Source organism: Mixophyes fleayi, chromosome 5 (assembly GCF_038048845.1).
Source record: "Mixophyes fleayi isolate aMixFle1 chromosome 5, aMixFle1.hap1, whole genome shotgun sequence".
NCBI lineage: Eukaryota > Metazoa > Chordata > Amphibia > Anura > Limnodynastidae > Mixophyes > Mixophyes fleayi.
This window is the reverse complement of record NC_134406.1, coordinates 266054634-266079503: the sequence shown is the minus strand read 5'-3', so window position 1 is coordinate 266079503 and position 24870 is coordinate 266054634. Positions and strand designations below refer to the sequence as shown.

The 24870-nt window shown below is 40.9% G+C and overlaps 2 protein-coding genes across 2 annotated transcripts in view; both read right to left on the bottom strand.

The window, feature by feature from the left end:
* The window catches only part of LOC142159293 (putative methyltransferase DDB_G0268948), a 196753-nt gene that overhangs the window by 29550 nt on the left and 142333 nt on the right, over nt 1–24870 (bottom strand). The window lies entirely within an intron of this gene.
* LOC142159292 (putative methyltransferase DDB_G0268948) overlaps nt 21246–24870 on the bottom strand; it is a 72971-nt gene continuing 69346 nt past the window's right edge. The window contains exon 7 of the mRNA XM_075214052.1: nt 21246–21525. Within this exon, the coding sequence (XP_075070153.1) occupies nt 21438–21525 (88 nt within the window). The 3' untranslated portion in view covers nt 21246–21437. The remainder of the gene's footprint in view (nt 21526–24870) is intronic.

Below are 24870 nucleotides of genomic sequence, written 5' to 3'. Positions count from 1 at the left end.
TTCCTAGCCTCTCATAAATTTGGGACACAAATTGTACCAGATTTGGCTCCCTGGGACCTTGCTGCTCCCATCCCTCTTTTAACATATCCAAGATACCCCTGAGCTGTCTCCCAAACAATAACTCAAAGGGACTAAACCCTGTTGAAGCTTGAGGTACCTCACGGATGGCAAACATCAAATAGGGAATAAGAGTGTCCCAATCTTTTTTCTCTTGAGCCACTGCTTTCCTGAGCATGTGCTTTAATGTGCTGTTAAAGCGTTCCACCAAGCCATCTGTTTGTGGATGGTATACAGAGGTGTGAAGTGCCGTAACCCCTAGCAACTGGCACATGTCCTTCATCAGTTTAGACATGAATGGAGTACCCTGGTCTGTGAGAATTTCTTTGGGTATTCCTAAGCGTGTAAACATCAATACAAGTTCTCTAGCTATGGTGCTGGACTTTATGTTTCGTAGGGGAATTGCATCTGGATATCTGGTTGCATAGTCAAGCACCACTAGTATATATTGGTGCCCACATGCAGATTTTCCAGTGGCCCCACAAGGTCCATAGCTATCCGTTCATAGGGAACTTGTACTATTGGTATTGGAATGAGAGGTGCCCTGTACATGGGTTTGGAACAGGTTCTCTGACAAATGGGACAGGACCGGCAATACTTTTTCACTGCCATGTGTACACTGGGCCAGTAAAACCTAAGCAGAACTCGTTCCCATGTTTTATCCTCCCCTAGGTGTCCCCCACAGACATGTGTGTGTGCTGCTTTTAACACTAAAGGTACATGGACCTGAGGAACCATTAATTGTTCTACTTTTTCCCCCTGTACATTAGCAACTCTATACAGGAAATTATTTTTAACAATAAAATATGGTATACCTTCTGCAGGCTGGGCGGCTTTTGCTACCCCATTTACCTCAGTCACACTTTTAAATGCATATTCCAAAGTGGCATCATTAAGTTGGTCTCGAGCAAAGTCCTGCAGAGGAAACAAAATTGGTATTGCGGACCAGTTTGTATCCTCACTGACAAGCAGGGTGGGCTCATCTGCGACATCACCGACCAATGCTAGTTTGGACTGTCCATGTTTCCCCGCAGGTGAATGCTTTTGTGGAACTCCTGCTGTGACTCCCAGGATAGCATTCCGGTTTGGTGGTTCCCAAAGATCGATGTCCAGATGTTGTGAATTCTTAGACGGTTCCTTTAAGACCGGGCTTCCGACCGTTGCATCAGTTGCCGGCATGTCCGGCCGGACCCGATCACCGAGGTACTCATTAAACAGTGCTATGGCAGCTACCACCATAACTGTTTGGTTTTTGAGTGTGACTGGCAAAAGTATTCTCTCATACTCCTCAATCGTCTCATGTACGCAAAAAACCTTCACCTTGGGCAAACAAGTAGTTATGGTTTCGGGTAAGGCAGAGCTGGAAACCAACTAAAGTTCATAGAGTCAACCAAGGCCAAGTCAAGGTTTTGGTTGATTAACATTTTCACCCAGAACAAACAAGGACTTCTTGATGTGGGACTCATGGTAAAACAGCTGGGGAAAGTAGGCCAAATATGTGCCAAAGAACAGTCCATGGGTTCCAGTGGTTTAGGACATTCTGCCTTAAAGTGGCCTGGCTCACCACATTCGCAGCACTTCAGATTAGACACCTTTGTAACTTGCCCTCTGTCTGTAACAGATTTACCATTGGGCCCTGTAGCAAGGATTGTCACACCTGGCTTTTGACTTGGCATCGGGTTTAGCATGAATGCAGGTTATGTAGTGCACAACACCTCTCTATCATTGTGGCAAGCTCTTCATAAGGTTGTGTGTCTGATTGCAGCACCCACCTTTGCAGGCCGCGGTTCAGCCTCCAGATGCAGTGATCTATCACCAGAATTTCAATAATCCGAGTAGGCGACTTCTCCTCAGCCTGCAGCCATTTTTGAAAGCTCAGCCAATTGTTGTCACTCACCGGACTGTGAGTGCCATTTCTCCTGTGTTCAGGAACCGTGGCCGTCCGCCATCCTGAGGGTCTGCGCATGTGCAGCCCTTATTAAACCTTCAGTACCTGTTGCTTTTAATTGATTGGATGATCAGGCAACCCTCCCTATTTAAACCACCTGTGATCATTACCTGGTTGCCTGATCATGGAGTCTCATTCCCCATGAGCCTCTGAAGGTGTTCCTGTGTTTCCTCATGTATTCAGCTTCAGCTGATTCCTATCTGCTACTACTACCGGACTCCAGTCCGTCTCAACTCTCCTGTGTTCATCGTGTAAGCTCTCCACTGATTCCTATCTGCTACTACTACCGGACTCCAGTCCGTCTCAACTCTCCTGTGTTCATCGTGTCAGCTCTCCACTGATTCCTATCTGCTACTGCTGCTGGATTCCAGACCGTCTCTACTCTCCTGTGTTCAGCATGTCTCCTCTCCGCTGCCTCCGCTACTACTGCCGGATACCAGACAGCCTCAACTCTCCCGTGTTCATCATGTTTCCAGTTTTACTTACTACTGCTTCCTGAGTATTGCTCCGTTGATACTGGTTACCTGCCGTGCGCTGCACCAACCTGATTACCGCTTCCACCCTCCAGTGGTCTCTCCTCCTGCCGGCCTTCAGCCGTTCAGGTATCCCTGCACGTCTCTCTGACAGCCTGCTCTCCTGAACCGCGGTATGCATACTTTCCATTGACTTTGCTTTTGTATTGCATATCCATCTGGACTGTGTTGTGTTCATCTCCGGAGTCTACTATCCACTGAAGCTATTGTTACCATTGACTTTGTTTCCTATTATCTGGATCGCTATAGTGACTTTGTATACTTCAAGCAGCGCTTGTCAGTTATTGTTGTATTGTGGATATCATCGTGGGATCAAGTTCTGTGTGTCCAGTGTATCCTCTGCATTACATTCATCTCCTCGTGCCCCTCCTCACATATATATAGCAGTGGTACAACTTGCTATACGCAGACCACTGACTTCCCCGTTACCTACTCGCACCTGGAATCCATTCCTTCACTATAGACAGCGGTACAACTTGCTATATTCAGACCACTGACTCTCACTACCTCCTCGCTACTCCTGGACATTCCTCGTCACTATAGCAGTGGTACAACTTGCTGTACGCAGACCACTGACTCTCCTCACGTTTACTTGTCCATCTGGTTCCTCGTGTACATACATCTACTCATTACCAGTCGCTGCTAGTCATAGACTTTCCTTGAGCATTCTCTCACCATCTGCTGATTCTCCTGTTCCGTTGTCACTCTGCTACCAGAGAACCATAGTACCAGCTATATTACTCTGGTAAGTACATCATCTGGTGATATCCTGGGCAAAGACTCCTAGTGCCCATGACAATTGTGCTCTGACCAGTTTATCTTTATTATAGTACCATTCGTGATAGCGCTGGGCTCGGCCTGGCCCTGAAACCCCAATAAGATATAAGAGTTTAGATGCAAATAATTAGAGTCCCGGTCCTTTTTCGGATCCATATAAGCTCGCTGAGCTTTACCAGTCAGATATGGCTCCAGCCTCTCAGCCCAATCCTCAGGAAGCCATTTTGCCCTTTTTGCAACTCTCTCAAAGGACACCAGGGGGTAAATGTATTCAAGGCCAGAAAGAACAGAAGATATTTACAAGCAGGAACATTTGGAATTACAAATTATTTATGGACATTTCAAACATTGACTATTGGAATTACAAATTGGGACATGGTTTACAAGCATTTTTGAATTAAAAGCTGCTGATGAAAGAAGAAGTAATCTGATTGGTAAGTATATTGGGGTTTTCTTATTTTTAATAAATATTTGTGGTATGAATGAGGGTGTATAGTGCATTTATTGGAGTTTTATTATCTTTTACAAAAAGTAGGTGGTTTTAATGAGGGTTTAGTGTTTTTTTTTAAACAAAAAAATTGTTGAACTACAGATCTTAGCCAGCCACGGGTGTCAGGGCATGTTGGCACTTGTGGTTCTTCAAGTGCCAGTATGCCCTGGCTGCCATGGGTATGCTGGTGCTTGTAGTTATACAAGCAACAGCATGCCCAGCCTGTTAATGGCAGCCTTGCATGACTGGAACTTGTAGTTCCACAAAACATAATTGCGTCCGTTTGTTTTTTAACATAATTTTCGCCGTTAATACCCTATTACCCACAGCCCACGGTGTAACAGGAGCCCTAGTGCTTTTAGCACTAAGCTGGATCTTCCTAGAGGGGGCTGTCCGCTGGTTTTTTAGGCAGACCTCACTCCCTAGGGAATCCAGCCCAGTGCTGAACAGCCTGGGGTTGGTTGTCATTATGGCAGGGGGACCCCTTCCGCGTGTTCCCCTGCTATAGTGCCACCCACCCTGGCTGCTTTGCTAGTGCTAGTTGAGTGAAAATTGGGGGGACCCCATGCAAAATTTTCCCTGATTTTCACGCAACCAGCAGTAGGCTGGCAGCACTAGGGTTAATAGTGGTCGGGTGGGGGGAATCCACGCATTTTTTAAAAAAAACTTTTATCTATTTTTACACTTTTGACAGCTGCCGAACCTGCGACTCTATAGACAGGGGCAGTGTAACAGTGATGTGTTTACTATTCATGAAGGACAACACGGAGGTGCACAATGGATCCAACTGATTTGGCTGATTCAAGGTGAACCTCTCTCTGACCACAGCAATGATCTTAATTTCACAGGGCCGTTCTTTCTTATTTTTAAATATTTTTTTTAGAAGCATCATGTAAAGATCCATGCAATAAACACAAAATGCCTTCAATTAGCATGTTTAATTTGGAACACATTGTCGTAGTTATGAATAGAAATGTACAGAAACAGACACAGGCATTGTATTATGTTACATAAATTTTCCGTTAAACATAGCAGAGCTTGTAATAATGTACAGATGGATTTGTCAGGATAGTGCACCTGGGAAAAAAGGGAAGGGGAATATCAACAGTACAGTCCTGAAAAATATAAACAAAAAATCAGATGGATCTCAATAACCATAGAAAGATGATTCCAAGTAAACACAATTTAACATTTTCTGTCTTGGTACAAAATGGAAACAATATATCAGATGGTCAGAACCACATATTTCCTATGGCTTCCGAATCCAATCATTCAGTGTGGAAAGAGTCACATAGGCAGATGTAAGCCAAAACCTGTTTGCATGCAAAAGTGGAAATACCATTGTTATCCTCAATGATACTCTATCCAGATCTTTAGTTGTATGTAGCAATTTTAAAGTTGAAGGCGATCTTTTTTATATGGGATGGACCGGAACAACATTTGAAGGAATTTTGTCAGTATTTAAATTCCAATCTATCTAATGTGGAGCTAACATTTGATCACAGCACTGAAACTGTGAATTTCCTAGATATCTCTGTGTACATTAAAAACATTTAGGAAACCTAGGGACAGATCCAGTTATGTTCGTTTTGATAGTCATCATCACAAAAACTGGCTCTCCAACATACCTCTAGGCCAAATGAAACGCCTCAAAAGAAATTGTACTGAGGAATGTATTTTATCAGAACAACTTGATGAGATGAAAGAAAATTTTAAATCTAGAGGTTATTGTGATGATTTATTAAATAAAGCAGAAAAAGAAGTTCTTTTATGGGAAAAGAAGGATGTAGTTACTCATAACATTTCACAGAAAAAGAAACAAGGAAAACATTAATGGGCTTTCATATCACAATATAACATGGCTCACAAAAAAATAGAAAGTGTATTTTGCAAGCATTGGGCTATCTTAAAAAATGATCCTGTGATAGGTAAAGACCTTCCAGATAGACCTTCTTTTGTTTATAGAAAGGCACCTAGCATTAAGGATAAGATTGTGAGAAGTGTGACTTTTGATGTATCTTCATCTACCATTAAAAGCACTGGATTTTATAGGTGTGGTAGCTGCATCATGTGTAGAAACACACCATCAGAGTGCATGAAATTAGAGAACTTTAAAGTTAAGGAACATACTTATCGTATACAACAGTTTATCACATGTCATATGATAAACGTTGTATATGCCATTCAGTGTACTTGTGACCTTTTATACATAGGTAGAACCATAAGACCGCTGAAAACCAGACTAAGAGAGCATGTGAATAATATTAAAAAAGGTTTGGAGACTCACATGCTCTCGGAACATTTCAGGAAGATCCACCAATGCAATCCTAACAATATAGTTAATTTTTGGGGAATAGAACGAATCCAACCCATTTGGAGATACAGAAACACACTCCAGAAGTTAGCGCAAGCAGAAATGAGATGGATCTACCAATTAAAACTTTAAAATCTGGTGGCCTTAATGCAGATTTTGAACTTAAATGGTTCTTATGATGTTTAATTTAATATCCATACATATATATATCCTTGCTAATCCATTTTTAACTTCAATGATGTTGGATTATAATGTTTTTATGTTTTTAATTGTTATATACAGATTATCTGTGTACATTTGTATGATTAATAACATAGGGGTATATGATGCTATATAAAGACCCTTATTTATATATACATTTAATTGTATTTATAAAGTTATGTATTCATCTATGGTATAGACCTGTGTACAATATATTAGGTCATAGAAGTTATCTATTTGTTGAGTTATAATATTGTGTTTTGTTGTTCCCTTTTTACGATCAACTGCAATGCCTTTGGAACATGAAATGTTTGAAAACTCCGCTTTGTATATCTCCGATAAATACATCACTGCGCATGTCATTAAGTACAAAAACTAAGCCTCGATATGGATTTGTAATCCGGAAGCTGCAGATGCTATTTTCGAGGTCATGTGACTATTCTCTAAATATCGATTGGTGTGTATCTCCACATGATCGGACCAAAGGACTATATAATATTGCGCCATTGCCCTATGGAATCACCTTGATAAAGAGCCCGGTGAGGCTCGAAACGCATTGGCTGATTTTAAGGGCATCAATACCATCAGCTGAGATCGTTACACTTCACAGTGGAGAGAAGACCGGATCCGGTAATTTCATCCTCTCGTTGTTTTGTGCATATATATCTCAGACTTTTGGTACGCTGATAGAAGGATACCACTTCTATTTTAATGTTTTTATATTTGCCATTCAAATAAATGGGATTACACTATGTTATTCTGTTTTTGGCTTTATATATTCATTGGTGGAGATAAGTTCCAGAGGAGGACTCCTTTCCAACATCAAAGATTTGATATGCAGTGTGAAAGAATTCTTCTTGTAAGTAGACACCCTGCGGGGATTCCCTCACGTGGTTCTACTTAAATTGGCCAGAATATTTACTACACACTTCACAAGGAATTACCCCCTGGGACACTATAGTCATTAATCTTTGCACTTTATAAACAGTACTGTGCTATGCATTAATTTATTCTTTACAGTTTTCCATGTGATTAATCTGACAAATTTTTGTGTGTGACCATCCGGTTAGTGCTGTGAGTTATACTATTGCATCTATAACAGTCATTTTTTGAAAGTAAGTGGGCTTTCTTGTATATCTTTGGCAGCTTCTGGACATTCAATAGCGCTGATTTCTGTTATCCTTTGCTCTATCTACTACTATCATGACTCATCAGCTGTTACCATGAGTTACCTCCGCTACTGCAGTCTGCTCTCAGTCTCTGGCTGTGTTGAACTCTTGCTGCTCCAGTACTGCTATTACCATCTCCAGTGTACTTCATCTTGACAGCTCCAGTTCTCTCATCGCTATCACTCAGTGCTGCTGCTACTATTGTGACTCGTCAGCCATTACTACGAGTTACCTCCGCTACTGCAGTCTGCTCGCAGTCTCTGGCTGTGTTGAACTTTTGCTGCTCTAGTACTGCTACTACCATCTCACCTGTACTACATCGTGACAGCTTCAGTTCTCTCACTGCTATCACTGAGCCGCTACTACTCCTGTGTCTCATCAGTTGTTGCTATGAGTTACCTTTGCCACTTCAGTTTGCTCTTAGTCTCCTGCTGTATTGAACTATTGCTGCTCCAGTACCACTATACTATCTTTAATGTACTTCATCATGACAGCTCCAGTTCTCTGACCGTTACCACTGTGAACTGCAACTGCCTTGGTGAGTCATTGCCTGTCCTCCCCAGTTATCTCTGCTTCCGCGTGTGTTCAGCATTACTCTAGTGCTGTACTCCAGCTGTTCCAGTATCTCTACCTTTCACCATTGGATTCACCATTGTCACAGCCTCTGCTTTTCCTTATTGTACCACAGGACATCTATTCTCCTTGTGCCTCATTGTCGCTGCCCATCAGTCTTATCTCTAGTGTTCCTATTCCTATACCATTTACCGGTGGGCTCTAATCTCTACCCGTATTACCTGGCTCCTCCACACCGTTCTGCTGTTCACCCACTCACAAGACCGCGACCTGCAGGTTTGGTGCCGCTAAGTCCATACCTCCTTGCGGGTGTTCCTGGTGAAAACCACCTGCCTGTTAGACTCCGCGTCTGTGGGTGGGCTAAGCCATGTCCAGCAGAGCCTAGGGATCAATTTTCCATAAGCCAACTGTGACAGTTATATTCTTGGGATGCCTCTGTCCAAAACAATGGTCAGAGGCATCCCAAGACATCAGCACCAGAACAAGCAGCAAGGTAACAGAAGCAGAATCCAAAATGAGGGTCAGGAAGTAGCCGGGTAAACAACAAAGTATAAACAGGAAACTGGAACAAATTCTGGAGCTTGACAAAACCAAATACTCTGGCACCCTAGTGGTGCCAGAGGCCTCCTTAAGTACTGCAAGGTTCCTCCTGATAGGTGGGCGGATTCAACGGTCAGACACACTGACTGCCAACAGGTGAGCAGATTTGTGTCCCATTGCCTAGCAACGGGAAGCGAAGTCCATTACGCATGCGCTTAGCGTGACCAGGAAGAAGGAAGTGTCCCGTTGCTAGGCAACCGAACAAGCGGCCGGAGAGAGACAGGCGGTGGTCTCCTGCCCATGTAAGCAGTGTGGAGACGGCACCTTAAAGTACTCCCCCCTCCTACTCTCTGCAATAGAACGACTAGCAGACTGATTCTTCAAGAAATTGTGGAGAAGACTAGGAGCATGCAGATCCCTTTTATCAACCCAGGATCGCTTTTCAGGGCTGTAGCATTTCCAATGAACAAGAAACTGTACTTTGTCTTGAATAGTGCGAGATCCCAAGATGTGTTGCTCCTCAAATTCGTCTCACAAAACAGACTTGACGGGAGGAGGAGGATGATTTCTGGAGAATTCATTGAGAATAACGGGTTTCAGTAAGGATATATGAAAGGAGTTATGTGCATGAAGTGAGCGAGGGAGGCAAATCCTGTTGGTGATGGCATTAATGACATGAGAGATACGGAAGGGACCAATATACCAAGGTGTGACTTTCATAGATGGCTCCTTGTGCTTGAAGTTATGGGTGGACAACCACACCTTATCCAAAACATGAAGAACATTATGAATTCTACGGTGGCGATCTGCAAAGTGCTTGTGTCATTCAGAAGACTGTTGCAGTTTGGTTTGAAATTGGGTCCAAACCTTAGAGAAATCGCAGACCATTTTCTGGACAGGGGGTATAGGCAAACCAGAATCATCGGAGAAGGTAGGTAAAATAGGGTGTCTACCAAAGATGTTAAAAAAGGGAGATGCTCCGCTGGATTCATGTGGATTCAGGGAAGATAGTCACTCCAGGAGGCTTGGTGATTAGAACAGTAGCAGCGAAGAAAGGTCTCTAAATCCTGGTTGTCCCGTTCAGTCTGACCATTAGTCTGGGATGGTAACCTGATAAAAATTTTAGCTTGATTCCAAGGTGTTTGCAAAAAGATTTCCAAAATTTAGAAAAAAACTGAACCCCTCGTCAGAAATTATTTCCAGAGGGCAACCGTGGAGGAGGAAAATATTCTTGATGAACAGAAGGGCAAGCTCGGCTGCAGATGGTAACTTCTTAAGAGGGACGAAGTGAGCCCATTTGGAGAAACGGTCAATCACAATCCAGATGGTGTTAAAGCCATGGCTATTAGGAAGATCCGTAATAAAATCCATAGAGATGCTGGACCGTGGAGATTCTAAAACAGGCAGTGGGAAGAGGAGATAACCGGAGATTGCCTAGGAGTTTCGTGGCGAGCACATACCTCACAGGCCACCACATATTTACAGACATCAGAACCTAAGGAAGGCCACCAATAGTTGCGAGAGAGGAGAGCAATGGTCTTCTTGACCCCAGCATGGCCAACAAACTTAGAATCGTGTGCCCAGGTTAAGAACTTGGGAAGAAGATGAACATCCATGAAGGAGTGTCCAACTGAAGGTGTCATGGCGGAATACTTTGTCAAGAGCGGACTAATGATAGGCTTCAGATCAGGAGGACAGAAATCCAAAAGGTCAAAGGACCTAGAAAGTCCATCAGCCCTGGAATTCTTGGAACCTGCACGAAAGGTCAGAATTAGTTGGAATCTGGAAAAAAAAAAGTGACCTGCGGGCCTCCTGAAGATTAAGCTACTGGGCTAATTGTAGATTAGTAAGATTCCTATGATCCGTAAATACCACCACAGGGGGCAAAAGTGCCAGCAGAGGTCTTTTGTGAAAGAGCTGCCCCTATACCGACAGAGGAAGCGTCCACCTCAAAAAAAAAATGGCTGAAGCTGATCAGGTTTCCTAAAGATGGGAGCAGCAGCGAGAGCCTCTTTCAAAACTTTAAAAGCCGAAATTGCCTCCTCGGACCAGTTGATGACCTGTCCGCCTTTATGGGAGAGTTAATGGGAGGAATTAAAAAGGAGCATTTTTTAATGAACTGTCAGCAGTAGTTACAGAAACCGATGAACCGTTGGGTGGCTTCTACTTTCTTGGGATTCATCTGAAGACCTTTGCCAGAGAACAACTACCCAAGGAAGGGTACCTGAGCGTTTCAAATAAGCATTTTTTGAGCATACAATATAGGTGATTATCTCGGAGGCGGGACAGAATTGCCTTGACATGTTCTCAGTGCAAGGAAAGGTCTTGAGAAAAGATCAACATTTCATCGTAGACGACTACGGTTTGGTACAGCAAATCTCTAAAAATCTCATTAATGAATTCCTGGAAGACTGCTGGGGCATTACATATTCCAAAGAGTATAATAAGGTATTCGTAGTGCCCATCTCAAGTGCTGTAGGCGGTCTTCCACTCGTCACCTTGGCGAATCCGAATCAGGTTAAAGGCACCACTGAGGTCCAATTTGGTAAAAACGTCGACTCCACGGAATGCTGTCAAAGAGCTCTGATATGAGGGGAGGTGGGTAATGGTTCTTTACAGTTATCTCATTCAACTTCAACTTAAAATTCAGAAGAGTAACAACATCCAATATCTGTAAAGTATGCCAAACACCTTACCAAACAAATTAGCAGTGTTATTAAAAGTAAATTTGATCAAATAAAATGTTCCATTAAATTTGAATCATATTTTAAATCAAAGTTATAAATGAAAAACACTTACATATTTTTGGTAATGGTAGGCCATATGCCTTCCATCCATAATATTCCAGTCACAGTCATGGATACCAGTGATGGACCCCGTGTTATGCCATGATGACAGATTTACCTCTGTTATCTGTAGAAATAATATTTTACATTTAGTATCATATTTTTATTCACTAGTTATTCAAAAGTATTCCTACCGTGGAAACAGAAAAAAACCTAACAGCAACAATTTCAGTAGGCTGCATAGTTGGAAAACTACTAGAGGTTTCACATGGTAGCACATTGGTTAGCAATGTCCAATTGCAGACATTTTGACTATTACACACATACCTTGACTTAATTTGATGGAACTCTTACACAATAATCACATAATATTATGAAGGATTCATCATCTACAAGAACTCAATTGATCTTGATGAGAATACAGAATATCAAATTATAGGCTATTCCACGCAAATAAGTCATGATGTCAGCCGTTTGTCTGACTTATGGAAGTCTGCAAGTCACTTTCTCGTTTTTTTTGGGGGGGGGAGGGGGGAGGTGTCCTTGCAATGTTTCCTGTTACCTTTTTTATTTGGGCTATGGTAGTAGCCTACACCTTAATGCAGTAGGTAATTAGGTTGTATTCTCCTAATTTTTTTTGCCCAAGAATACTGTTCCACCGTTGCCGTTGGTGCCAACCATCTAATTTTTTTTGTGTTCTTGGTGTTTCAAGAGTATTGTTCTCATGAACAGACCAAATGCTGGGTGGAAACAATGGTACTGTTCTAATAGACAGGCTCTTTGTTCTTTCACAGTGTTTTACCAAGTATAGAATTCTCTTCAAATATATATTATTACTTGTCCTGCATTTGCCAGTAAATGTTTTTTTAATTCCTCAAAAATCGGCTGGAATTTCACTTGCAGGAAGAAATGCAAGTGCTTGTAAATTTTTAAAGCAAAAATCAGTGTCCTGGCTGTATTCTTTGGCTAATCCAGCGAACTTTTTGCTTCACCAAAGCTTCTATCCTAAGTGAAACAAACAGCATTTATGGCTGCTGCCTACAAATTCTCTTTGGGCGGTATTAATGGCAGTTTTTTCAAAATCAGTCAGGATGTACAGTCATGGCCAAAAGTTTTGAAAATGACACAAATATTTGTTTTCGCAAAGTTTGCTGCTTCAGTGTTTTTAGACCTTTTTGGATGTTGCTATGGTATACTGAAGTAATATTACAAGCATTTCAAAGGCTTTTATTGACAATTACATTAAGTTTATACAAAGAGTCAATATTTGCAGTGTTGACCCTTCTTTTTGAAGACCTCTGCAATTCTCCCTGACATGCTGTCAATCAACTTCTGGGCCATATACTGACTGATAGTGGCCCATTCTTGCCTAATCAATACTTGGCGTTGGCCAGAACTTGTGGGTTTTTATTTGCCCACCCACCTCTTGAGGATTGACCACAATTTCTCAATGGGATTAAGGTCTGGGGAATTTCCTGGCTATGGGCCCAAAATTTCAATGTTTTGATCCCTGAGCCACTTAGTTATCACTCTTGTCTTATGGCAAAGTGCTCCATCATGCTGGAAAAGGCATTGTTCATCACCAAACTGTTCTTGGATGGTTGGGAGAAGTTACTCTTGGAGGATGTTTTGGTACCATTCTTTATTCATGGCTGTGTTCTTAGGCAAAATTGTGAGTGAGCCCACTCCCTTGGCCTTGGCGGAGAAGCAACCACACACATGAATGGTTTCAGGATGCTTTACTGTTGACATGACACAGGACTGATGGCAGCGCTCACCTTTCCTTCTCAAGACAAGCATTTTCCTAGATGACCCAAACAATCTGAAAGGGTAGCAGTCCAATCCCTGTACCTTTTGTAGAATATCGGTCTGTCTGGGATGTCTATCCTGGAGAGAATTGGCTTCATAGCTGGCCTTCTTGACACCAGGCCATCCTCCAAAAGTCTTCGCCTCATTGTGCTTGCAGATGCACTCACACCTGCCTGCTGCCATTCCTGAGCAAGCTCTGCACTGGTGCCCCGATCCCGCAGCTGAATCAAATTTAGGAGATGTGGGTGCCCTGAAGCCTTCTTCACAACTATTCAACCTCTCTCCTTGAGGTTCTTGATGATCCAATAAATGCTTGATTTAGGTGCAATCTCACTAACAGCAATATCCTTGCTTGTGAAGCCCTTTTTGTGCAAAGCAATGATGACTGCACGTGTAGGTAAGCATTGTTAACAGAGGAAGAACAATGATTTCAAGCACCACCCTCCCTTTAAAGATTCCAGTCTGTTATTCTAACTCAATCAGCATGACAGAGTGATCTCCAGCCTTGTCTTCGTCAACACTTTCACCTGTGTTAACAAGAGAATCACTGACCTGATATCAGCTAGACCTTTTGTGGCAGGGCTAAAATGCAGTGAAAATGTTGTTTTTGGGATAAAGTTAATTGTCATGGCAAAGAGGGACTTTGAAATTAATTGCAATTCATCTGATCACTCTTTATGACATTCTGGAGTATATGCACATTGCTATCATAAAAACTGAGGCAGCAGACTTTATGAAAAATAATTTTTTGTGCAATTCTCAAAACTTTTGGTCATGACTGTACTGTGGAGCAAGTTTGCAATCATATTCCAATGCATACTTCTGTAAGTCTTCTTTCTTTCTTTCTGATGGAATAGGATCTACACTTCCAAGAAATTCTCTCTGAACAATGCCAGTAACATTTTTCTCCACACTGTCTGTTTCTACTGAACAAATATTTGCTGACATTAAGTTGAAAATGTCCCTTTTGAGAAGGGACCAGGCGACAAGATTCTTCTGCCATAATTAGCAAAATACAGTGGTTTTTGTTGAATGAAAAGAAAAAGCATTTATCCAAATGCTATATTCACAAATGACCAAGATTCAATTGCTCACAAACTTTGAATTAAATAGGAATCAATGCAGATTCATCCAATAACTCCATATAAACACGATGACTTTAGGATTTTTATTTTGTAAAAGGACATTTATGGAAAAAAAATTCCAACGGGAATTAAGAAATTATAATTTATGCCTAAATAAAACACTGTCAGCCAATTAAAATTGACCGTGTATTGTATTGTTTATCCCTAATTAACATATGTTGCAATATCATTGATTTATAACATGATCATAATGAAATATTGAATACATTTGATTAATACTTTAAGCATACTAAGTATAGTGAATAAAATAATATTTATAACCGATATGTAATTGATTTTGTAGGGTGAGAGCAGGGTATTAATTAAATATTATGTGTGGGTGTTAGGGTATAAGAGTTAGTGTAGTGCTGCTATTAATGCAATGTGAGGGCTGTTAGAGTCTATTAATCTATTTTGGGGCTATAAATATAATGGGCCTGATTCATTAAAGAAAGGTAAGCAAAAAATTAGTAACTTTGCACCTTGGCAAAACCATGTTGCATTTGAGGGTGTAAATTTAAAATGTGGGGACACATTTAAAATTGGGGAAGGGCATGTCCTAGATCAACTTTAAATTTTAGTGTAAAAATAAAGCTACCAAGTATTTGTGTGCTATGAGAAAAAAACAGAATGTATTTAACTTATTAACAAAATAATAAACATTTTTGCACCCCTGGCATTGTAACATGGTTTTGTCCAGGAGAAAACTTACTCCTTTTTTGCCCTACTTTCCTTAATGAATCAGACCCAATGTGTTTGTGGGGGATATTAAGCCTTTGTTGTGAGGCTATTAAGGTAATATGGGAGTTGGATGTGTCTACTAGTATAATATTGAGGCTATTAATGTAATGTCGTGTGTATATTAATGTAATGTAGTTGCTGGTGGGAACTATTAATGTAATGTGGAGTAGATAAGGGCATTAATATATTGAAGGGGCTATTAATGCAAAGTGGGGGGCAAGTTGGGGAGAGGGAAGCCTATTTATTAAATGTGGTTGCTGTTAATTTGATATTGGGGTTAGCTAGTGGAAGGTCTCAAACGATCACTTGTCTCTCTGCTTTCCAATAGTAGTATCTATTTTCCAAACAGGACACCAACATTCCACAATGTGACTAAGCAGCAACAGAGCATAAGAAACAAAGGTAGTCAAAGCTTTTAGGAGACATAAGAGAGAGTAGCATACTCAGCAACTGTCTTGATTCTGGTGGCACAGGTCCAATTTTGAGGGAACTGTTCCGCACAACCAGGACCTTGTCCTGACTCCACGGAAATACAGGAGGTATGTCCCATGTTATGATGGTGTCCTAATCTGCCCCTACCAGCAGCCCTTATCATGCTGCTGTGTCCGACAGAGGAGGGGCCAGAGTGCTCTGCTACACAACATAGCTCATGCTGCTGCTCCATGATATCCGCAGCTTGTACAGAGTGCTAATGGCAACATGTGAAGACCTAAATCTTTCTCCAATAAACACAGCACCAGGTAGAAATCTGTAGAGTAGAGTTCTTGGGGCATATGTGTTAATTGAGAGTGGTACAGGAGCATATGTGAGCAGGGGAGAGTGTATGTCACATATATGTGACAAGGGGAGAGTGGTGGGGAAACATGAGAGGGAAGCGGCAAACACTATTCTTGCACACGGACCCATCCCCTACAATCAATCAAAGGCATCTCTCTTTTCTGATACTGTCAAGGCTTACAACTGATTAATGTTTATTTAAACTGAATTTCTTCACATCCAATTTGCTTCCAAATTTTTCATTCACGTGTTAATGGACAACAATTTCCAAATGCTACAGAGCTAAATTTAGTTGAAGAGAGAAAAAAGTATATTTATCTTATAATCAGGCTATACTGAATTCAGAAATATTTTAGTAGGATGTTTAGGGCATCTCGACTCTGAGTCAAGTTCTTGCATTGGCTAGCTTGCCTAGTTTAGATGGCCTATGTCATGTTATCACTATAAGTTACTGAAGTCTCACTATATTTTGCTCTCTTTGAGAAGTCCTTACTTGTATTTGATCTATCCCTGAGGAAAAGTAATAAAACTGGGTGATTGAAAAATAGTAGTTTTGAGTAGCATGTGTGTAGAGTTACACAGTGGGATCCTTAACTGCGTCAGTTTTTCGTTTGTAGTTTTCCCGATGTTACAAAGAGATCTCTACTTCCGTCTCTCGTACTATGGAATGAGGTGGATGTTCCAAGTGGAGGAGCTCAGCATATGGAAATTTCCTGTGTTCTGAGCCCGAATACAGTCTTTTGTACCAAAGAACAAACAAATGACTGGACCCTGCCCTGAATTTTGATGCAGATCTATTTATTACAGTCATAGATTTGTGCAGAGTTCTTTTTAATACTAATAAGAACTATTCACAATATTTTCTTTTTTCTGTTATCTACAAGGGGGTTCAGTCTTCACAAGGTTTCATAGACAGTTCCAATTATTTGTTATAATGTTTGCAGAATAATTTGCAATCTTTTGTACCCACAAGTAGTCCTGTCCAAAATATGTGAATGATTTTCTGCTGTGAAGATGCTAAACAAATATTGTGTTTTCTTGCAGAAATATCCAAGAAGGACACAATACAATTATGTACTGACAAGGTTAAATTGTTTGACACCTGGCCAGGGACATTTAGATTTCCTAAAGGGTGGTTCTGATATTTAAACACCCTCTACCTCATAATAAATAATAATAAAAAAAAGCCATACGTTTATTTGTTGGTATGTCATAACTCTGCCAGATAAAGTTGAACACACTCCTGAATCCATTGAGGCATTTGAAGAGATTAAAAGACTTTTGGCCTCTACCGCGGTATTAGGCATTCACAATTATAAGAAATCTTTTCTGTTGTACTGTACTGATGATGAGAACACTATTTAGGAGTCCTAACACAATTCATAGATCCATGGATTATTTCAGTGCACAATTAGATAGGTAGCAAAAGCATTACCTGTACGTTTAAGGTTCATAGCCATAGCTTCTATTCTTGTGGGAAGGACACATGTTTTGTGTTACAGTGTGGATTACATTTGTTTGTACCTTGTGCTGTTACTCAAACTCCTGAATCGTGCACAGACCAGTCATGTGTCTGTAGCAAGGTTTATACAATGGGAAATTAAAATTAAATTAAATTGCATTACTCCTACTAACATTACAATACACGAATGTTAGAATCTCAATCCTGCTACATTATTGCCCTTTCAAACCTCACAAGATGAGGAAGACAATAAGCATGATTATATTAAATTTTCTTTACTGATAAAAATGTTTTATAGATAAATATATGAATGTTAATAAGTGACACGTTATGCAGTCACTATACAACACAGCACTGGGGTCATGAGTTCGATTCCCAACCATGGCCTTATTATTTTAATGTTGGAGCTGTAGGAAGTCCTAATTATAATCGTGGGTGCTATTGATTTATCGCCTGGGCTGGTTGTAATTTTCTAAATATACCCATTTTTTTTTCAAATAGGGCCCCCAATATTTCAGGATCCAGAGAAGCCATAACTAAAGAAACCAGCAGCCACAGTTGGTGAAAGTGACAAGAACAGATAGGAGAGACCAGGACAGTCTGTGAAATGTTGTGATTTTAGTGGGACAATCCCAATATTTTGTGAGCGTTCTGCCCAATGTAAGGGGCAGGTCAAGATTGTTAACTCTTTATAAACACACTGCTTTCTTTATATACTAAATTGTGGAGCTAAATGACATGAAAGTCAGGAGTGCACAACAATGCAGGTTGTTTTTCTGTAGGAGGGTGGCCTAGAGCTTTTCACCTGCTAGCTATGCCCCAATTATGCATAGCCACGCCCCCAAATCGTATAAACACACCCAGTTCCACTGCGGCAGCGCAACATTTTCTAACATGCTCAACTATAAGGGGGGCCCCGTGAAGTTGTTGCACCGGAGCCCTGAATTCCTCTTGGCAGCCCTGCACATGGCCTCAACTAATTGGCAAAAACTTGATGCATGGACGACAGAAATTGGACATACATCCAATGCTAACATAGCTGTCATGAAATTAGTGATCTGCTGTGCAAAAGGATTCTGACTGTCATACTTGGCTCCCCTTTCAAATGCTTGCTTCCCAGACAATTGTGTAAAATGCTTACTCTTATTGGTCCCTTACTGTATAGATTTATCAACTCCAGCAGCAGTGATAGAGAGCAAGGATTTCTCTTGGGAATCATGGATTGCATTAGGGGTGTCAGTTAGAAATGGAAAATTGGATGCTGGACTACACACTGTTAATGAGGAGGATGCTGACGAAGGTGTGGATTGCATGAGGGGTCAGTCCTTTGGCTGATAACTGATGCTGGGCTGCTTGTTACTATACACAATTTTCCATGTTTTGACAAATGAATTGAATTAACTTGCATTAAATGACGTAACAGAGAGGAGGTGTCTAGATGATCAATGTCCCTACCTCTGTTATTGGCCTGACAAAGGCTACAGATGCCTTGACAAATGTTGACTGGGTTGGGATAAAAATATTTCCAAACACAAGAGGAGCTTTTATTTTGGTCTTAGACCCTGGTATAACAATGCGCTTATCATGGGCATGAGGTGGTACCACTGGTGGCTGCCTTAGTTCACCACAATCGTTATCTTCCTCCTCATTATCTTGTTAAAGTGCAACGCATACATTTTCAGGTCAACAATTATCCCCCTCATCCTCTTCATCATGACTACTCATTCTCATATTTCCAAATGGTTGAGGAATTTGAGAAGGAGACTGCTCTATTATTACAGTGTCAAAATCATAAATGTCAGACGCACATATAGCACTCATGGACACCCTTATACTCTTCTTAGGATTTCTTTCTTTTCAAAGCCAAGGTGTGTTTCTCTACTAGTCACTGACTGTCCCTATCAAAATTGTTTTGACATTTATTAAGCAGGAAAAAACAGGGTGTTGTCTGAGTGTGACTAAGAGCACCCTCCAAAAACAGATACATTTTGTTCTGTTAAAATCCAAAGTGTGTTTTTTACAAGTCCAAACAATTTTGTGAGGGGCAGTCAGTGACTAGTAGAGAAGCACACCTTGGATTTTAAAATAAAGAAATTAAGATTTATATGTATATTTATATGTATTTATATGAAATATATGTGCTTTTTGGGGGGTGCTGCTGTTCACACTCAAACAGCACCTTGTTTTTTGTCCACTTATTAAAGAAGATGTCACTGACTGCCCCTCACAACATTCTTTTGACTAGTAGAAAAACTCACTGGATTTTGATATAAAGAAATTAAGGGCTAGATTTACTAAACTGCGGGTTTGAAAAAGTGGAGATGTTGCCTATAGCAACCAATCAGATTCTAGCTGTCATTTATTTAGTACATTCTACAAAATGACAGCTAGAATCTGATTGGTTGATATAGGCAACATCTCCACTTTTTCAAACCCACAGTTTTGTAAATATACCCCTAAGAATTATACGTGTTTTTTTGGGACTGCTGCTGCTCACACACAAACACACTGCTTTATATCCACTTACTAAAGAAGATTTTCGGAGCACAGCCTTGCAGCCACCCTCCTCCCTACACTCTCTCTCCTAAAATGGCAGATGAGAACCTGAGGGAGGGATATATCTATCTGAATGATATGGATCCAAAACTTGCGAGATCCGACATTTTCCCGAAAATGTAATTTTGCTTCGTTTTCAGATCCAATTTTGGAACAAGAAACCTGGTCATGTTTTGGTTCAACTCGGAACCCCAAAACTCAGATCTGTTGGATTTCTCTGAATCCAAATCGCCCATCTCTACTGTACATTACTGCATTTACATGTACTGCTCTCAAATAACAAGGGGCAACTTATTGTTGAGTGGTGTTATGTATTAAGATTTGAGGGTTATGACTGACCCTCCTCATTTGTCCTTATGTCTTTTAATTACCTTAGCATAATATATAGGCAGGTTTCCATCTACATTGTTTCCAATCTGCCAAAGTAAGCCAGAGGTAACATGTATATGTCATAGTCAAAAGCTGATCTCACAAAATGAGAGCTAAAAAGTGGTATATGGGCCTCAACAGATTGATCACATTGTTAACTGAGAAAATTTTGTTTCTAAGGCATTACCCGGTTTAGCAATATTGTGGCATTTCCAAGTTTCCCTGTTCTAGCCTATATGTTATTATATTATGTGTTCTCTTGACCCTTTGTATGAGTTTCATATATACTTATTCCAATCTACTATGAAAAGAAAGACCTATCTGTCCCAAAAAACATCTTGTAGATTGAGAAATAAAAAAAAAAAAAATTGCTGTCAAAGCCAACACCTCATACAAATGTGAAAATTGGTTTAGTCAAACCTGCCTACCTATTATATATATATCTTTACTGGGAATACCATATTCAGCTATTCCAGAGCTGACAGAAACCACTAGGAAAACTGGAGAGCACAATATTTCCCTGCAGTGAGTTCTAATAAAATAGAAGAGCAACTCTACTTTGACAGCGTTACTAGTATAGGCACGGTAATGTCATACTTGCCTCCTTTAAAAACCTCTCCTCCGGTTGATCCCAGAAGATAGGTCAAATGAAAAGTGCAGGGGGACAGTAAAATGCAGCGATTGTGTCATCAAACCGCTAGGGGGGTGAGTTCAAAATTGTACCATTGAGGATTCCGGTCCACCAACTTCATTAGGAAGTGGCCATGATCTGGGAGAAAGACCTGCTCTCCTGGGTGTCTGGGAGATCTTCCCGAAATTTTAAAGCTTAGACATTCCAATAGAATAGGCAAATTTGGGTGATGTGCTGTCATATTTTAGTACAGTGTGGTAATCCAGGAGAGCACAGGGGATCCAGGCAGAAGATGGAATTTTCATCATTTGGCAGCGCTTTGCAACTGTCAACTAGAAAATCATATTGTCTCAAATGTATCAAACATCGCAGACAGCACTGGGTCAACCAAAATTGGTAGTTTTAATTTAAACTAACATATGTATTCTCATCTGCTTTACATGCAAAACTGCTTTGTTATATGAATGATGTACATATAAAAATGAGAATACCAGAAGACGCCCAATAAGTAAACTAAGCAAAACACAATTATTTATGGTTCCACCAAGCGAACAACCGAGAAGATAGAAATCAGCGGAGTTTAGGATTTGCATGCCAGGACGCAGAAATACGTGAAGTGGACCTCAAGGTTTTCTTGACCATAGTGTTCTCCTATGATGTCAGCCATCCTGTGGAAGAGAAATGACTGTTATCTTAACAACTCTTCCAATAGTCATACAAATGTAAATATATATTGTAGAAAATCAATAATTTCATGTAGAAACAATTCTGAGGTTACAATGTACAACATTTCATCTTTATACAGCTTCCTCTTCTTTATGACTTGGCACTATATAATTTCTTATATTTTTTCCTTTCTATAACACCACCCTCTTTATAATGCCATTTTTGGCCAGTTTTCAGGCTGATGATATAAAGATGAATCATTGCAATTTGCAAGCACAATTTTTGACCAACAGAAATCTGTCACAAACCAGTCGGAGGCGATCTGCAAATGGTAGAAGCCACCATCTGCCAACATGATGTTTTAACTATTATCACACTGTGATTGGGATGATAATTAGAGATGATTCTGTTAAAGAAACTTTTGTATTAGAAGTCTGTACATACCTACCGTGTAAATTAATGTCAACTAACTTATTCACATCGGATGACCTGGAGCCCATGATTTTCTTCATCTGTGTTTATGCGCTACTTCACCTGCCTCATTTATTTACACTTGTTCATCTATATCACACCTGCATGTGCGGGAGCTTTTGTTGGACTACTTTAACCTTTGTGACTCTGTAATGGGAGAGACTGAGCTACAGCCGACTGATTGAATTTTTACAGGCAGATATAATAAAGGGCCAACTACAACAACACATACAGGCAAACTGGGATTAGCTTTGACAAAAGACAGATGAGCTTTGAAAACTTGGCAACTTGAAGAAAATGTGCGGCTTGCAGAATAATTGGGGTAGTTTGGACTCAGAATAGTAAAATCACAGAGGTCCAAGGAAGAGGACCCCACCAGCACTGGTAACAACTGCTCCACCAAAAAGAAAAAAATGGAGAAGTTTGAAAGTACATGAGCTGCACTTACTGTGGACAAGTGAAACTGGCTGAACAATATTAAGTGCAGTCTGTCTGTATTTTTCAGGCTTTTCATACCTGCAGAAGCTACTATTACAGTGGATGATAGGGTGGAGTAGCTCCCAAATCTTGAGATGGACCAGTAGTTTGACAAGTTATGGTGAAGAGTTAGTTAGGGGCTTATTCAATAAGTCATTCATTTGTCTGCAGTTGTTCTTTACAATTATAGTTATTTCTGTAAGGCTTCAAGTCTAAGGGCCAGATTTACTAAGCTGCGGGTTTGAAAAAGTGGAGATGTTGCCTATAGCAACCAATCAGATTCTAGCTATCATTTGTTTAGTACATTCTACATAATGACAGCTAGAACCTGATTGGTTGCTATAGGCAACATCTCCACTTTTTCAAACCCGCAAAAAGTGTTAGGGCTAGGGGCATGGCTTGGACGCCATTACAGCAGGACGCAGCTAGAAAAGCTCTGTGCATACTGTGACTGAATCAACTTATTTAATGAGCCAATTCTCCCTGTAACATGTTCAAGTTGTGAGTGATGTTCCAGTGCCTTGCTGCACCCGTCCACTGCAAACATTTGACACACTCCAAGCTGCTGATAACAGGAAGACACTGACGGCTCAAATTCCCGCCAAAATGTGAAGCAGAGATAATCAGCTTGAGACATCTTCCCATCCATCCTGAACCCCATCGGAGAACAACAAAATTGCAATAAACCCTGTGAAACTCTCCTGCTTCTGCACGGTTTGTCACATTCACCCCTTGATAGGTGCCTGGCGGTGGGGGGCCGTTGGAGGAGCGAAGACAGACGCCCGTGGTTGGTAGCTCCAGCTGACCAGCACATACCCTATATAAACAAGCCTAACTGCAGAGACTGGGAGACTCTCTGCTCGGCACTGAAGCAGGGCACGCTATAGTTAAGCCACAATTCATCTGTCATTGTCTCCATCTGCTGGCTCCAACCTCTCAGGGGTTAACATCAGCACAGCCTTGCTTGCAATGGACCACAGTACTCACACAGCTCTCTGCTGCCCTTGTGTGGTGAATCTCTATACTGTTCTCACAACTTTAGCTCATACATAAACTGATACACAGTGGCCTCCCTATTGCCATGATATGTGAATTATATGCAGTAACTTAGGTCCAGACACCTGTACTTTTCACTTGCACTGGCTGTATAAAACCGAGACGCTCTTGGACCTCTAGCCGTATTGTTGCATGCAACCCAATTAATAACAGAGGTGAGAGGAGATACTCATCAGAGACTGCTCCACACTCTTGGCACCCCTGTGCGCTGGGTGGTTACCCTCACAATAAGTGCCAGATGATTACAGACCGGGTCTGAGAGATCTACCTTCCTGAGATACAGGTTGTTAACCTCTGATACTATACTTAAAACTGAAGGTCTGGGGGGGTATGGCTTGGACGCCATAGTGTAAGGACGCGGGTATTGAGGGTGCCTGTGATCACCACACATTATCCCGTGAAATTGGGGCTCGCTGACACCCCATAGTTTCACCAATCACCAGACAGGTGGTCTCCCAACTGCCCGGGTTTGGCTGAGACATTCGTTTTAAAGCATATATCAGTGGGCTGCAGTTTATGGCCTACCCTACCTCCTAGGCCTCCCCAGCCGCAGCATCTCCCGAGCAGCCCAGCGGACCCTTGGGCACCCCACACACTTACCTGTGCTCCGAAGACAACCCCCTGAATGCCGGAAGGGGCGCCTTTCATCTTCATAGCAACCACTTTGGAATTTTATAAAACTAACTCTATTATCCCGAGGGGACTGAGCTTCCAGAAAACCCCCACACATAGATGATAATGGATTTATGAAAAAGTGGAATGGAATTCTGGATAAATGATCCCTTGCTCTAATTGAATTATTAGTTGAGAAAAGACAACATGATTTGAGAGTCATGGATTCAGAGATACAAGAGCTATGGAAAAGATTGGAACATGTGAAAGGAAATCCTGAGCTTAAGTCACTTGAAACACTTGTGAGCAGAAAATAAGAAAGATTGGAAACGGAGGTAATAGAAATAAAAAACCAAAAGATTGCAAGAGACAGAAAGGATCATATTCAGGACCAGAGAATTTGGAATGTTAAAATGAAAATTAATCACAAATCTATAGGAAAGGAACATGTTAAAATGAAAATTTATGAAAAACTAGATATGACCTATCAACAATATATGAAAATGTTGCATAAAGAAGACCATCAAAGAATAGATTTTGAAACATCAAGAGATATGGAGGCATACACACAATTAACTAAGGATTGTTTTATGAAAGGAAAATTTGACATGGAAGATCAGATTTATTCATTAGAAACAGAGATGACAACAGAGGAGGTTATAGCAAATAATCAGAGTGTTCCACAAGAACTATGGGAGCTAATAACACTAGATGCAATTGGAGGAAGAACG